The sequence below is a fragment of the Cucumis sativus genome, chromosome 4 (genome assembly GCF_000004075.3).
Source record: "Cucumis sativus cultivar 9930 chromosome 4, Cucumber_9930_V3, whole genome shotgun sequence".
Lineage (NCBI taxonomy): Eukaryota > Viridiplantae > Streptophyta > Magnoliopsida > Cucurbitales > Cucurbitaceae > Cucumis > Cucumis sativus.
Window position 1 is genome coordinate 17,512,168 of NC_026658.2, and position 14,566 is coordinate 17,526,733.

General features: G+C 37.9%; 2 protein-coding genes across 3 annotated transcripts; one reads left to right on the plus strand and one right to left on the minus strand.

The window, feature by feature from the left end:
* The first annotated feature begins 234 nt into the window (after nt 1-234).
* On the plus strand, nt 235-9,712 carry LOC101220047 (protein CELLULOSE SYNTHASE INTERACTIVE 3). 2 transcript variants are annotated; one of them, XM_011655481.2, is made up of 8 exons: nt 236-535; nt 787-1,092; nt 1,243-1,341; nt 1,595-4,655; nt 5,235-7,779; nt 8,091-8,545; nt 8,730-8,846; nt 9,154-9,712. In XM_011655481.2, exons 3-8 carry the CDS (start codon nt 1,280-1,282, stop codon nt 9,313-9,315), a joined length of 6,402 nt encoding a protein of 2,133 aa, XP_011653783.1. In that variant the 5' UTR covers nt 236-535; nt 787-1,092; nt 1,243-1,279; the 3' UTR covers nt 9,316-9,712. The 2 variants fall into 2 exon arrangements, with proteins under 2 accessions (XP_031740021.1, XP_011653783.1); XM_031884161.1 differs by lacking the exon at nt 787-1,092 and having other exon boundaries at nt 235-535.
* A 1,008-nt stretch (nt 9,713-10,720) lies between these two features.
* Nucleotides 10,721-13,379, minus strand: LOC101218615 (aspartic proteinase Asp1). Its single transcript, XM_004142657.3, has 8 exons — nt 12,979-13,379; nt 12,773-12,890; nt 12,457-12,683; nt 12,110-12,343; nt 11,881-12,016; nt 11,580-11,771; nt 11,082-11,154; nt 10,721-10,992 (listed from the first exon to the last, which is right to left on the minus strand). Exons 1-8 carry the CDS (start codon nt 13,134-13,136, stop codon nt 10,898-10,900), a joined length of 1,233 nt encoding a protein of 410 aa, XP_004142705.1. The 5' UTR covers nt 13,137-13,379; the 3' UTR covers nt 10,721-10,897.
* Between the last annotated feature and the right edge of the window lie 1,187 nt (nt 13,380-14,566).

A 14,566-nucleotide genomic window follows, 5' to 3' on the forward strand; every position in this document is an offset into this window, starting at 1 on the left:
TTAGAAAAATAAAAGGAAATGTGGGTGTGGGGAGGAAAGAGGAAAGAGGTGGAAAGAGGTGGAAAGAGGTGGAGAGTGGAGGGGCAGTGGGCTTATTGCCATTCGCTTTTTTTCCTTCCAACCGAATCCCAATCACCCGCGCTTTTATGACTATTCTATTTATTCATTCTTTATTTCTTTCTTTCACAGTTTTAAAATTAAAATACAACAAATAAAGAAAAACACACACTGAGGGCTGAGGGCTGAGGGCTGAGGGCTGAGGGCTGAGGACTGAGGACTGAGGACTGAGGAGGAATATTAATAAAAACACAAGAAAATTAGGAAAAAAGAAAAAGAAAAAGAAAAAAAAGAAAAAAACTGCACACATCACACATGGAGGATGGAAGCGAAAAGACTGAGACTCTGAGACTGCTTCTATCTCTCTTCTTTTCCTCTCAAGCTCCCGTTTTTTCTTTTCTTTTTTTAAATTTCTTCATTTCACTTCTTTTCTAGTTCATACATACCCAATTCCCCAGTTTATCACCCCCAAATTCAGGTACATTTCCAATTTTCCACTCCCCAAATCATGTTTTTCTTGCCCTAGATTCTGTGACGCTACTTCTGATCCGATCTCCGTACTTTCTTTTTTTTTATTATTATTTTTTTCTATTTTTTTGGTTTTGTTTCTAAATCTGAATTACTTCTTCTTCTTCTTCTTCTGTTGTTTTAAGTAATTTGGGTTACTGGGTTTCAGAGATCTTTTACTGATTCAACTTTGATCTGCTTCTTCTGGTTGCTGTTTTGCAGTGGATTTGTTTTGATGTTGGTTTGTCGGTGAAAGATCACACTTAACTGAGGTTGCTTCTTTTTGGATTTTGGAGGAAATAGTTTTTTTGGAGTCTTTGGAGATGGAATTGAATTGGGTAGTGGGGTAGTTGGGGTTTTCATGCTTCTGAGTCGGAAGAAGCGGCCTCCGACTTGTGGTGGAAGGTGGAAGTTTTTGGGGTTCTGCTTCTTCTGCATTAGGGAGATCGAACGAAGGAAGTCTTTTAACATTTTCTGGATTTTGGATCTACAGAAGAGTAACAATTTGATCTTTAACCCTGTATGCATGTATGTCTTGTGGTATTTTGGAATTTGGATTTCGAGTTATTTCTGTTATATACTTGTAGTTTAAACTCGTTTATGAGTTTATCATTGCTATGTAACTGCAACTTAAAAGTGTACCTGAGGAGTTCTGAGGTTTTATACTTCATCTTGCAGGTGAGCCGGGTGAAAGCTGAGGAAGTGAATTCATGAAATGTCGAAGTCCCCTGCCACAGAAAAAATTGAGTCTCTGTCACCTTCTACTTCTAGCCCTCGGTAGGTTTTGTTTCTTTCTTCCTTCATCCTCTCTGCTTGGTGTGGCAGTTGGTTTTGTTAATGGAAAATATGACAATAGATCAACGTTATGGTATATAAATAATAAAATTTAAACCAGTTTATTTGTCTTCAACTACATGTCTACATGCAAGTGCCAATTATCAACTCTTGGTAAAATTAAAATATATTTCGTTATTGTTTAAACGAACCTCATGGTCGTAAGGTACTGAGCACGGATATTTCCAATTATCAGGGAAAATAATGGAGCAGCAATTATGGATGATCCAGAAACTACAATGGCTACTGTTGCTCAGCTTATTGAGCAACTTCATGCAAGTATGTCTTCGTCACAAGAGAAAGAACTTATTACAGCACGCCTACTGGGAATTGCTAAAACACAAAAGGATGCTAGAACACTTATTGGCTCCCATTCTCAAGCTATGCCTTTGTTTATCAACGTTCTCAGAACTGGGTCTGCGGTCGCAAAAGTTAATGTTGCAAGAACTCTAAGTGTTTTATGCAAAGATGACGAACTGCGGTTGAAAGTGCTTCTTGGTGGGTGCATCCCACCATTGCTCTCACTCTTGAAATCTGAATCAATTGAGGCTAGCAAGGCTGCAGCTGAGGCAATCTATGAAGTTTCTTCAAGCGGTCTTTTGAATGATCGTGTTGGTATGAAGATATTTGTCACAGAAGGTGTGATACCCACCTTATGGAACCAACTAAATCCAAACAATAGGCAGGACAAAGTTGTAGAGGGATTCGTTACTGGATCTTTGAGAAATCTTTGTGGAGACAAGGATGGTTACTGGAAAGCCACACTTGAGGCTGGGGGAGTGGATATCATTGTTGATCTTCTTTCTTCTGACAGTGCAACTGTTCAGTCAAATGCAGCTTCTCTTCTAGCACGCCTAATGTTGGCCTTCAGTGATAGCATAGCTAAGGTTATAGAATCTGGAGCTGTGAAAGCTTTGCTTGGGCTTGTAAGTAAGAAAAATGATATTTCTGTTCGTGCAAGTGCTGCTGACGCTCTGGAGGCTCTCTCATCAAAGTCAACTGGGGCCAAAAAAGCAATTGTGGACGAGGAAGGTATTCCCGTACTTATCAGGGCAGTAGTTGCCCCTTCTAAAGAGTGTATGCAGGGTAAACATGGCCAGTCTCTACAGGAGCATGCAACACGAGCACTGGCCAATCTTTGTGGTGGGATGTCTGCACTAATACTTTATCTAGGGGAACTTTCACAATCCCCTCGTCATTATGCACCGGTTGCTGATATAGTTGGAGCACTTGCATACACTCTAATGGTTTTTGAGAAGTCCATTGATGAGGACCCATTTAATGCTACCAAAATAGAAGATATTCTTGTAACACTTCTAAAGCCTCACGATAATAAGTTGGTTCAGGAGCGTGTCCTCGAAGCAATGGCTAGTCTATATGGTAATGTATATTTCTCAGAATGTTTAAACCATGCAGAAGCAAAAAAGGTGCTTATTGGACTTGTTACTACTGCTGCTACTGATGTGCAAGAGTACCTAATTCCATCTTTGACTAGTTTATGTTGCAATGGGGTTGGCATCTGGGAAGCCATTGGCAAGAGAGAAGGAGTTCAGTTACTTATATCATTACTGGGGTTATCAAGTGAGCAACATCAGGAGTATGCTGTTCAGTTGCTGGAAATCTTGACTGACCAGGTAGATGACAGCAAGTGGGCTATCACTGCTGCGGGTGGAATTCCTCCATTGGTTCAGTTATTAGAGACTGGTTCCCACAAGGCAAGGGAGGATGCAGCACATATTTTGTGGAATTTGTGCTGTCACAGTGAAGACATTCGAGCTTGTGTTGAAAGTGCAGGTGCCATCCCGGCATTTTTATGGCTTTTAAAAAGTGGTGGATCAAGGGGCCAGGAAGCGTCTGCTATGGCACTTTCAAAACTTGTTCAAACTGCTGATTCTGCTACTATAAACCAGCTATTAGCCATGCTCTTAGGAGATTCTCCAAAAGAAAAAGCTAACATAATTCAAGTTCTAGGTCACGTGCTTACTATGGCGTCATATGAAGATTTTGTGCATAGAGATTCTGCAGCTAATAAGGGTCTGAGAACTCTTGTTCAAGTTCTCAACTCATCAAATGAAGAAACGCAAGCCCATGCTGCTTCTGTTCTAGCAGACTTATTTAGCTCAAGGCCAGATATTTCTGATAGTCTTGCAACTGATGAGATTGTGCATCCTTGTATGAAGCTCTTGGCTAGCAATACTCAAGTTGCCACTCAATCTGCTCGAGCATTGGCTGCTCTCTCCCGACCCAGCAAGACAAAAGCAATGAATAAGATGCGCCATATTGCTGAAGGGGATGTCAAGCCCCTGATTAAGTTGGCTAAAACGTCTTCTGTTGATGCTGCTGAAACTGCAGTTGCTGCCCTGGCCAATCTTCTATCTGATTCTCAAATAGCTGCAGAAGCTCTAGCAGAAGATGTTGTCTCAGCTCTAACTAGAGTTTTGGGAGAAGGAACTCCAGTTGGTAAGAAGAGTGCAGCTCAAGCCCTTCATCAATTGTTGAACCATTTTCAACCTGGTGAAGTGTTTGCAAGTGAAGCTCAGTGTCGTTTCATTGTCCTTGCTCTAGTTGACTCCTTAAGGTCTATGGATTTGGATGGGAACAATGTTGTAGATGCTTTAGAAGTAATTTCACTCTTATTTATCACCAAGGTAGGAGCTAGCTTGACTTATGCACCATGGTCTGCCCTGGCTGAAGATCCTTCAAGCTTGGAACCACTTGTGTACTGTCTTGCTGAGGGACCATCTCCACTCCAGGACAGGGTCATTGAAATTTTGTCAAGACTATGTGGAGACCAACCTGTTGTTTTAGGTGATTTGTTAGTTGCAAGATCAAAATCACTTGATTCTCTTGCTAGTAAAATAATAAAATCTTCAAATCCAGAGGTAAAGTCAGGAGGGGCTGCATTACTCATCTGTGCTATGAAGGAGCACAAACAGCAGTCAGTGGGAGCGCTAGACTCATTTGGATGTCTTAAACTACTCATACATGCTTTAGTGGGTTTGATAAAACAAAATTCTACTTATTCCTCTCCAGATATTGAAGTTAGGACCCATAGAGGTTTTATTAAACGAAGTACTTTTCTAGACGGAGATAGGTTTGATGCTTCTGACTCAGCCACAGTCATGGGAGGTACCATTGCCCTCTGGTTGTTGTCAATAATTGCTTCTTTTAATGTGGAGAACAAGGTTGCTGTTCTGCAAGCTGGAGGACTTGAGGCCCTGTCTGACAAGCTTGTTAGCTATACTACAAATTCACAGGCAAGTCATTTGTTAACTTGAATGTTCAATCCCCGTAGAAATCATTATTTATTTCCAATTGTTTTCTCCCTTCTTTTGTTCTGCTGTTAGTGTGTCAGGTGAGCAGATTTTTTATATTTGTTGAGAACGGAAGTTATTACTTTTTGCTGCAACTGTGACCCAAAATTTGAGAAAATGTGCTATGTAGGGAATATTAATGTTCTTTCTTCTTTTTTGGAAGAATTGATTTTAACTATTGGTATGTATCCTGCCTGCAATTACATCAAATCTAAATGTCTTTGCTCTAAACCATAAGTATCATTTTTAAGGAAATGTCTTTCACATAAATAGTTTTTGCCACTTTCCCTTTCATCACCTCTTGTGGAGTAAGAACAACTTAAAAAGAACATTTTTTGGATATCATGATAAGGTATGCTAGGTCCTCCTGTTTGATGAGCTTGAATCATAAACAACACCAATGTTCTATTTATCAAGGCCTGAGTGGTGCACGTACTTAGCATGTGTGTCTAAGTGTATTGCTGCTATCTTTTCATTTATACTGGATTCTTTTAGGTTTGATATGTGATATCATTGTAACAGGCAGAATTGGAGGATGTGGATGGTATATGGATCAGTGCCCTGCTCCTAGCAATTTTGTTCCAAGATGCAAGTGTTGCCTCATCCCCTGCAACAATGAGTATTATTCCTTCACTTGCTTTTCTGGCAAGATCCGAGGAGGTGAATGATAAATTCTTTGCTGCACAGGCAATAGCAAGTCTTGTTTGTAATGGTAGCAAAGGAGTAAATCTTGCCATTGCAAATTCTGGTGCAATTGTTGGGTTAATTACACTAATTGGGTTTTTGGAGTCAGATATGCCAAACCTTGTTTCTTTGGCAGATGAGTTTTCTTTGACACAGAAACCAGATCAAGTTGTTCTTGAGCATCTATTTGAGATTGAAGAAATCAGAATTGGGTCAACTGCACGCAAAACTATACCTCTTCTAGTTGATCTTTTGAGACCATTACCAGATAGACCTGGTGCTCCTCCTGTTGCTGTAAAGCTCTTGACCCGTATTGCCGATGGAAATGATGCAAATAAATTAATGATGGCTGAGGCTGGAGCTGTGGATGCTTTGACAAAGTACCTCTCTTTGAGTCCGCAAGACTCAACAGAGGCCATAATATCTGATCTCCTGAGAATTTTATTTAGCAATCCTGATCTTATTCGTTATGAGGCATCGGCCAGTTCCTTGAATCAACTTATAGCCGTGCTGCGTCTAGGATCAAGAAGTGCAAGATTCAGTGCTGCAAGGGCTCTTTTTGAACTTTTTGATTGTGAGTACATTAGGGACTCTGAGCTAGCCAAGCAGGCTTTTTATCCATTAGTTGACATGCTCAATGCCACATCAGAAAGTGAACAAGGTGCCGCCCTTTCTGCATTAATTAGATTGACTTCAGGATATTCTTCAAAAACGGATCTACTGAATGACGTGGAAGGAACCCCTCTTGACAGTTTATGCAAAATTTTAATAACTTCGTCATCCTTGGAGCTAAAGACAAATGCTGCAGAACTATGTTTTGTGCTGTTTGGTAATATTAAGGTAAGAACAAATCCAATTGTCTCTGAATGCATACAGCCACTCATATTTCTGATGCAGTCAGATTCAAGTGCAGCAGTAGAGTCTGGGGTATGTGCACTTGAAAGATTGTTGGATGATGAACAACAAGTAGAGCTTACTTTACCCTATGACATTGTGAACCTCCTTGTTAGTTTGGTCTCTGGAACTAATTATAGATTGATTGAAGCTAGCATCTGCTCTCTCATAAAGTTGGGAAAAGATCGGACTCAACTCAAAATGGATATGGTTAAGGTTGGGGTCATTGACAATTGCCTCGAGTTACTGCCAGATGCTCCTAGTTCGTTATGCTCCTCAGTGGCGGAACTATTTCGCATTTTAACAAATAGTAATGCAATTGCCAGGAGTTCAGATGCTGCAAAAATAGTGGAACCTCTTTTTTTGGTTTTGCTTCGTCCAGATTTTAATTTGTGGGGGCAGCACAGTGCCTTGCAAGCCCTTGTAAATATTTTGGAGAAACCGCAAAGTCTTTTGACTCTAAATCTTACCCCTAGCCAGGTTATTGAGCCTCTGATTTCATTTCTTGAGTCCCCATCCCGAGCTGTCCAGCAGCTCGGCACAGAGTTATTATCTCATCTTCTTGCACAAGAACATTTTCAGCAAGATATTACAACTAAGAATGCAGTTGTGCCACTTGTTCAACTTGCTGGGATTGGAATATTGAATCTACAGCAAACAGCTATAAGGGCATTGGAAAAAATTTCCACTAGCTGGCCTAAGTCTGTTGCTGATGCTGGAGGTATCTTTGAGCTTTCTAAGGTTATTATACAAGAGGACCCTCAGCCTCCTCACACTCTGTGGGAATCAGCCGCCATGATTTTGTCTAATGTTTTGCGATTCAATGCTAAGTATTATTTTAAAGTTCCTGTGGTTGTTCTTGTGAAAATGTTGCATTCAACTGTGGAGAGCACTATCACGGTGGCTCTCAGTGCTTTAGTTAATCATGAAGGTAATGATACATCAAGTGCCGAGCAAATGGCAGAAGCTGGTGCTATAGATGCATTGGTGGACCTTCTAAGATCTCATCAGTGTGAAGAAGCGTCTGGAAGGTTACTTGAAACTTTATTTAATAATGTCAGAGTGCGAGAGATGAAGGTTTCCAAGTATGCAATAGCACCCTTATCACAGTATTTATTAGATCCACAGACTAGATCCCAGCCCGGTAAGCTTCTTGCAACTTTAGCACTGGGAGATCTGTCACAGCATGCGGGACATGCAAGAGCTAGCGACTCTGTATCTGCTTGTCGTGCATTGATAAGCTTGCTTGAAGATGAGGCAACAGAAGAAATGAAAATGGTGGCTATTTGTGCTCTGCAAAACTTTGTCATGCACAGCAGAACAAATAGGCGAGCAGTTGCTGAAGCGGGTGGAATACTGGTTGTTCAGGAGCTTCTCTTGTCTCCAAGTCCAGAAATTTCTGGTCAGGCAGCATTGCTGATAAAATTCTTGTTTTCTAATCACACATTACAAGAATATGTGTCAAATGAGCTCATCAGATCTTTGACAGGTAGTTTAAGCCTCGAACTGTTAAATCTCTTTGTTCTACAATATATTGGACTTTGGTTTACTCTATATTTAAGCATTAGTGCTTTAGAAATTATCTAATGAACATAAGCACTTTGTTTGTACGGAGGGATGGAACACCTTGTTTAGAGGTTAATTTACTTCAAGGCAGGAAAGATTTAGTATCATTTTCCTGAAGGGGATATTAATCTTTTTCTAATGCTTTTTTTAGAACATTTTTTTTTCTCAGTTTATTCCTTTCTCCCTTGGGTTTCTCAAATTGAAAATGACCGCATTGAATATTTTATTATGCAGCTGCACTAGAGAGGGAATTGTGGTCTACCGCAACCATCAATGAAGAGGTTTTAAGAACCTTGAATGTCATATTCACCAACTTTCCCAAACTCCATGTTTCTGAAGCAGCTACTCTTTCCATACCTCATCTGATTGGAGCTCTAAAATCTGGTAATGAGGCAGCACAAGAAACTGTTTTGGATACCTTATGTTTGCTAAAGCATTCGTGGTCATCCATGCCAATAGACATTGCAAAGTCTCAAGCTATGATTGCAGCTGAGGCCATTCCTATACTGCAAATGCTGATGAAAACTTGCCCTCCTAGTTTTCATGACAGAGCAGATAGCCTTTTACATTGCTTACCAGGTTGTCTGACTGTTATTATTAAGCGTGGAAACAACTTGAAACAGACGATGGGAAGTACAAATGCTTTCTGTCGATTGTCTATCGGGAACGGCCCTCCTCGACAAACAAAGGTAATTAAGCAATGCTATTGCTAGGACTTTCTTAAAATCATTTATTTTCTTGTTTCCATGTGATGCCTAAGCCAAATGCATTTTGGCAGAATTCTCAGTTCTAGTTATTAGGAAATAGAATTTGCATAAGCTTTTCTTTTTACTTGTGGGGTTTAGCTAAAGTTGATTTCTGGCTCATGGTCAGGTTGTTAGCCACAGTACATCTCCAGAATGGAAAGAAGGATTTACTTGGGCATTTGATGTGCCTCCAAAGGGGCAAAAGCTGCACATCATCTGCAAAAGCAAAAGCACTTTTGGGAAGGTAAGTAGTGTGCTCTCAATTATTTCTAACTGAAAGATGAATTGCCCATTTTATTCCTCTGGTCCTTCTTTTTAATCCTAAGACAAACTAGGGCCAGTACAATTACCCCTTTGACACTGATCGTTTTCCGTTATGATTTTTGGATCGATTTTTTCTTGATGCCAGTCCTGCCGATTATAAACCATTCTACAATTTTCACCTATTTGACGTATAGGAAGATTAGTTCGATGGCACCATCTTAAAGCAATAACACAACCTTTGATTTTGGTTACCTTAGTTCTAATATGATAACAATGATCCTTTACAGTCTACTCTCGGAAGAGTGACCATCCAGATCGACAAAGTTGTAACGGAAGGATTGTACAGTGGATTATTCAGCTTAAATCACGATGGAGACAAAGATGGCTCTTCACGAACACTCGAAATCGAAATTATATGGTCAAACAGAATATCAGATGAAGAACTGTGATGTTGGCATTAGTAAACATAAAAGCAATTAATGAGGCGGAAGAGGTAAGTTTGCTTGTAATTATTATTCATCATATCATTCATATATATGGAAGTTTCAATTTTGTAGCATGGGAAAAAGAGACTACATTAAAATGCAAAGTGTAAATTATATTTTGTTTAAATCTCCTGAGAAAATGTGTGGAGAAGGAAAAGGAAGGAAGGGGATTCCCACTAAAAGAAGGGTACTTAGAGTTTTGTTGTTGTTGTACAGGCTTTTGCTTTTAATTTTTTTTCTATAGAAAGAATGCTACAAATTACAAAGAAACTACATTATGTGAAAGAAAAAGTGGTTTCAGCTTTCGCACGAAGTGCTTTTTTTCAATGATACAACGACGGATATCATACATCTTACTCTATATTTTCTAATTCCCCTCTACTTTTCTTTTTCTTTCAAATTTTTGATTGAGTTCGGTTTCGATGGAGTAGGATCAAAATCGACCAATGATTAAGGAGAGGGAATTTTTTTGTTAATAACCCGAGATCATTTTTTATACGGAAACTACTCTTATTAATTATTGATTGAGATTGTTGTGTGGAGGAACAAGTACCAGTATCATTGTTTTATTTTTAAAATTTTTACTTTCTAATTTTAATAAGACTGAAAAGGAGAATATGGTAACTGGAGGTGTAAATTATCTCATCTCCTTTTATGGTGGTGGGTAATAAAATAGAAATGGGTTGAATTAAACTTAGACCAAGTTTGCTCATCCATACATAAAACATATGAAGCAGTAATAATATGAGAAGTTTATTTTAATTACATTTGTTGGTGTTTGGCAACATTCTGCTTTTAGGTATTTTAAAATCCTTATGAACATTGACCCCACAAGGAGAGAGTCTGTGGAATCCATTACTTTTGTGCGACCCATTGGTTATTTGATTGATTGTGTGGTCTTGGATGCGTTTGAAGTAAACATATTAGTAAATTAGTACTGGCAATCTATCTTTAACAATCTCGTGGATGTGAATGACCTCAATCAAGATCAAATTTCTGTTACAAACTGTTTATATTACACAAGCTCAAAACAATCCAATTTCCCTTGTAATTGAGATTTATTGATTGAATGTAAATCCATTATAATTGGGATCCGTTTTAATTTAGAATGAAAATCAATATCAATAATTTCAGTTTAGTGGATCTCGTCCAAGCTATTAATTCATCCATGTAAATCCAAAATTTTCTACATCCATATTATTGTCAAAGTTCAAATTCTCATCCCACACATTCAACTCAGTTCAAAATAAAAAAAGTTAAATTAAATTAAATTAAAGTTCAAACGTTCAAGAACCCTACAACCTGAATTCCCATCATATTTGATTATTCAATTACCTGTTTCTGTTTTGCTAATTGATAAGGAATATCCTGAAGTTAGAAGCAAACCTAAAATAAATCAGTTGAACAAGATTCTATCAAAATCATCATTTTATTATTTTTGTATAACCCCTTCAAATACAAGAGCTATAGTATTATATGCCTTTGGCTAGTAATTGATTGTTCTCTTGAGTAGAACACTTACAAAATGTAAACACATCACATACTTTCATTTCCTGGGAGGCTTACTACAGTTTGCAGGAGCCCAACCGATCTGCTGTCTCTCGTTGTCATAGACCATCATTTTATCAAGCATAGAGATATCTGTACATGAACAATGGGGTAAAATGAAGTTGAAATTATGGAGGAAAACTTGTTAAAGAAAGATCCAACTGTGTTTCTCAGTATCTTACCTCCAATCAGGTTAACATTTCCCAATCCTACTTGGGACCCATTCAAAATTCCCAAGCAAACATTGCCTAAATTCTGTAAAAGTGAAAAGGAGCTTGTTAAGATCAGTTAGTTTAAAATTCTAGTATTTGTGGTTTGGAAAAAGTTAGAATTTAGTTTCTATTTGTTATAACTAGATTTTAATCCCTATGGTTTGATAAAAACCTTTGTAAATTGTCCTTATGATGGGAGATTGTTTATGGGGATTTTGTCAAACTATATATTAATTATGAGATTTTATTAAACCATATAAACTAAATTCTAACGATGACTAAACTCTAACTTCTCCAAAGCAAAGGAACCAAATTCAAAATTTAACCGTTAATTGTGCAACAGATGAGAGTGATTTGAACCACCAACACTTATGCTCGTTTTGGTTCATAAGTATTATATTTTGTAGGTAACATATGGTTTCATTCAGTTAATTATGGATAAGCAAACTAGATATCTGGGTAACTTACACTGATGATCAGATAGGCTTCAGGTGGTATTTGGAACTGAACCTTGGAGTTTCCAAAGCTCAAGGCCAAGGGCTTAAAAAAGTTTCTCACATCAGCCACTGATTTGAAAGCTTTTGAGCCTTTCCAGCATATCGGAAGGGTCTTATCTTCAGGTGCATCTCTTAAAGGTTGTCCTTTTAAACCGTTCCTCAACTGGGATGTCATTTCAGATTATTAGTTTCTTTCTACAAACTCCTACTTCTGATGATATCTCATTCATCACATTTATAACTGTAAAAATAATTTCTTGTTACCTACTTACCAGATTCAGTACTGCTCCATAAACTTGAGAGTTGAAGTAAGTGTAAGAGCTTCCACTATCAAAAGTTAGTATAAGGCCTCTAATTCCAACAGGATTCCCACCAAAATAAACCTCTGCAGGTCCAGCCGAGTACTTCCTGCAATTGACATCAAGTTCAAGTTCAGTCACAACTACACAAAGCTTTATGAAGCACTAATCAATGTCAAAGTTATCAGAATTGCTCACTGACCCTCCTGGGGTGCGTAAAATCGGCATCCACGACATCCCCGAAGATGGAACAAGGTCTCCTCCAAAGAATAGAAATCCTCCCCCTTGTCCACTGAAACAGTGCCCCAGTACGTTGCGTACATGACTGAGAGCGCTTAGCTGAGTTGCCATGGTAGCTTTACTATTTCCAAGCCCAAGTACGCCAGCCGTCAACGGAGGCAATTGCGAACCGCCATTATGCTGATCATATCCACAACTGCAGACAAAAGCATCATATGCAAGAAAGATTGATACTTAGTTTCCTTCACTGTTGGCAAGCCAAACCAAACAATCAAAACTACCAAAAGAATAAGCAAATTCTATACAAACCCAAAGCCCAAATTGGGAGCTAAGATAGTTCCATTAGTGAGTCTCAAAGGAACAGGATCTTTGACCAATACACCAATGGATGATCCATGGTCAGCATACTCAACCTCATAGTCACATTGATCATTTGGGTTCTTACAAGGGGACTTGCTTGCGGAGAAAAGTGCCGAACACAATGGTTCTCCACAACGCACAACGTTATTATGCGGTTTATAGAGCCTATCATGAGGCTACAAAAGTACAGAAACAGCTACTAAAAATCAAAAGAAAAGAAAGAAATAGTCAAATAAAAACTAGAAGTAATTTAAATTCAACTAACCAGAGTGCAACCAGTACAAGGAGCATCACATTGAACCCAAGTTAGATCACTCCCAGTATCAATATCCAGTTCAAAAACCTTCGGCGGATTGCCAATAGTAACAGAAACCGTAAAATGCCTGCAGAATATTCCAACCCCATTATCGATAAAATTTCAACAGAAAAAAGAAGAAGAAGAAGAAGCAAGAAAGCAGTAGAAAGACAGACCCTAGAGGGTAAACATTCCCTTTGACGGGAAGCAAGATCGAGGAATCAAAAGGATTGACTGCCGATGACTTCCAGTCGGCGAGGCAAAAGGTGCCGCAGAAGGAAAGGGAGAAAATGAGAAAGAGAAGGGAGAGAGGGGAGAGATTGAAGGCATGCATTCCGAATGTTGGAAAGGGAAGCGAGAAATGGGGGTTGAGATGGTATGAACAGAAAAAGGTTAGAGGAAAGAGAAGTTTAATGGGGACTTTGGGTTGAGGAAGTGGACCATATATACATATATTAGTAGATGTGGGATCAGTGAGGAATGATGGGAGGGAAAAAATGGGGGATAAAGGGGTTAGAGATCAGGGGAAATGGAAATGAAGAGAAGAGTTGGAGGTGTTAAGGGAAGACGAAGAAGACGAAGAAGACGAAGAAGAAATGGTTTTAAGCGCGTTCAAAACGCGGGACGCTATTGGTAGGTGAAATGTCTAAATTACCCCTTTATAACAACTCTTTGCTTTTGATTTTGAAAATTCGATCGTCGTTTTATGTCTTTTGGGATTTTGGTTATTATTTGATTTCCATTTTAAATTTAAATTTGGACTTTGGTAGCTCAAGAGGTCAACCTTAGTGATGCAAACATAACTCATAATTTTATTTATATATCCACTCTTCTTTTTATATACACTACAAATCTCAAGGTTTTATTAAAAATATAAAACAAGTTTTTTTCAAACTAAACTTATAACTTTTTTTTCTTTTTTTATATTTATAAGCATATACCTGTCTATTGTTGCATACTTGAGAAAAAAATATTTTTCAATTAGCATAGTAGACTTTATATAGTGAATTAAATTTGTAGAATTAGCATAGTAAACTTTACAATTCTTTTTTATTTATTTTTAACATTGACAACTAGAAATGAACAGAAAATTGAATCATTGTTGGTTGGTGAAATTTATTTAACAAATTTTTTAATTTTTTAATGTTACACTTAGAATCACTTAAAATGAAAGGAGCAAAAGCGAAAATGATAGACATCGTTTTTTTTAGGTATAATGGTTGGAATCTTAGCCAAATTAAAAAAAAAATAAAACATTTTTTTTTAGTTTTAAAAATCTATCTTGGTTTTATGAAACTTACAATTTTTGAAAACTTTGGTAGAAGGTAGATAATAAAACAAGGTTGGAAGTGTATTTGTACGGTTAATTTTCAAAACAAAAACAGAAAATTGAGGGGTTCGTATATAAAGAGCCTTACAATAAGCCTATATTACATAAATGTTTTAAGTTTTCAACTTTTGATTGATGTTAGTGATCATTTAACAATTTTAACAACTTCAAAAATGGAAAAGTCCCACGGACCTTAAAATATAAAAAATGACCTAGTCAGCACGAGATTAATTGGCACACACACGTAATATAATTGGCTACATCTATTATTTCTTCTTCTTCCTCCTTTTTTATTTTTATTTTTTTTGTAAAAAAAAGGTAATGTGATTTAATTAGGGACGAGGGAATTTGAACCAATGATCTTTTATCCTCTGGAACATGAAGGTGGCAGCTGAGCTCATGTTTTTCTCCTTCTCGATAGGTGGTTGCAAACA

Excerpts from the sequence above, each read along its gene's own strand:
- LOC101220047 (XM_031884161.1), top strand. The coding sequence starts at position 1,280 with ATGTCGAAGTCCCCTGCCACAGAAAAAATTGAGTCTCTGTCACCTTCT. Across the intron at positions 4,656-5,234 it reads GCTATACTACAAATTCACAG|GCAGAATTGGAGGATGTGGA; the intron begins GCAAGTCATTTG and ends TCATTGTAACAG. Across the intron at positions 7,780-8,090 it reads GCTCATCAGATCTTTGACAG|CTGCACTAGAGAGGGAATTG; the intron begins GTAGTTTAAGCC and ends TTTATTATGCAG.
- LOC101218615 (XM_004142657.3), bottom strand. The coding sequence starts at position 13,136 with ATGCATGCCTTCAATCTCTCCCCTCTCTCCCTTCTCTTTCTCATTTTC. Across the intron at positions 12,891-12,978 it reads GGGAATGTTTACCCTCTAGG|GCATTTTACGGTTTCTGTTA; the intron begins GTCTGTCTTTCT and ends AATATTCTGCAG. Across the intron at positions 10,993-11,081 it reads AAATGTTAACCTGATTGGAG|ATATCTCTATGCTTGATAAA; the intron begins GTAAGATACTGA and ends GTTCATGTACAG.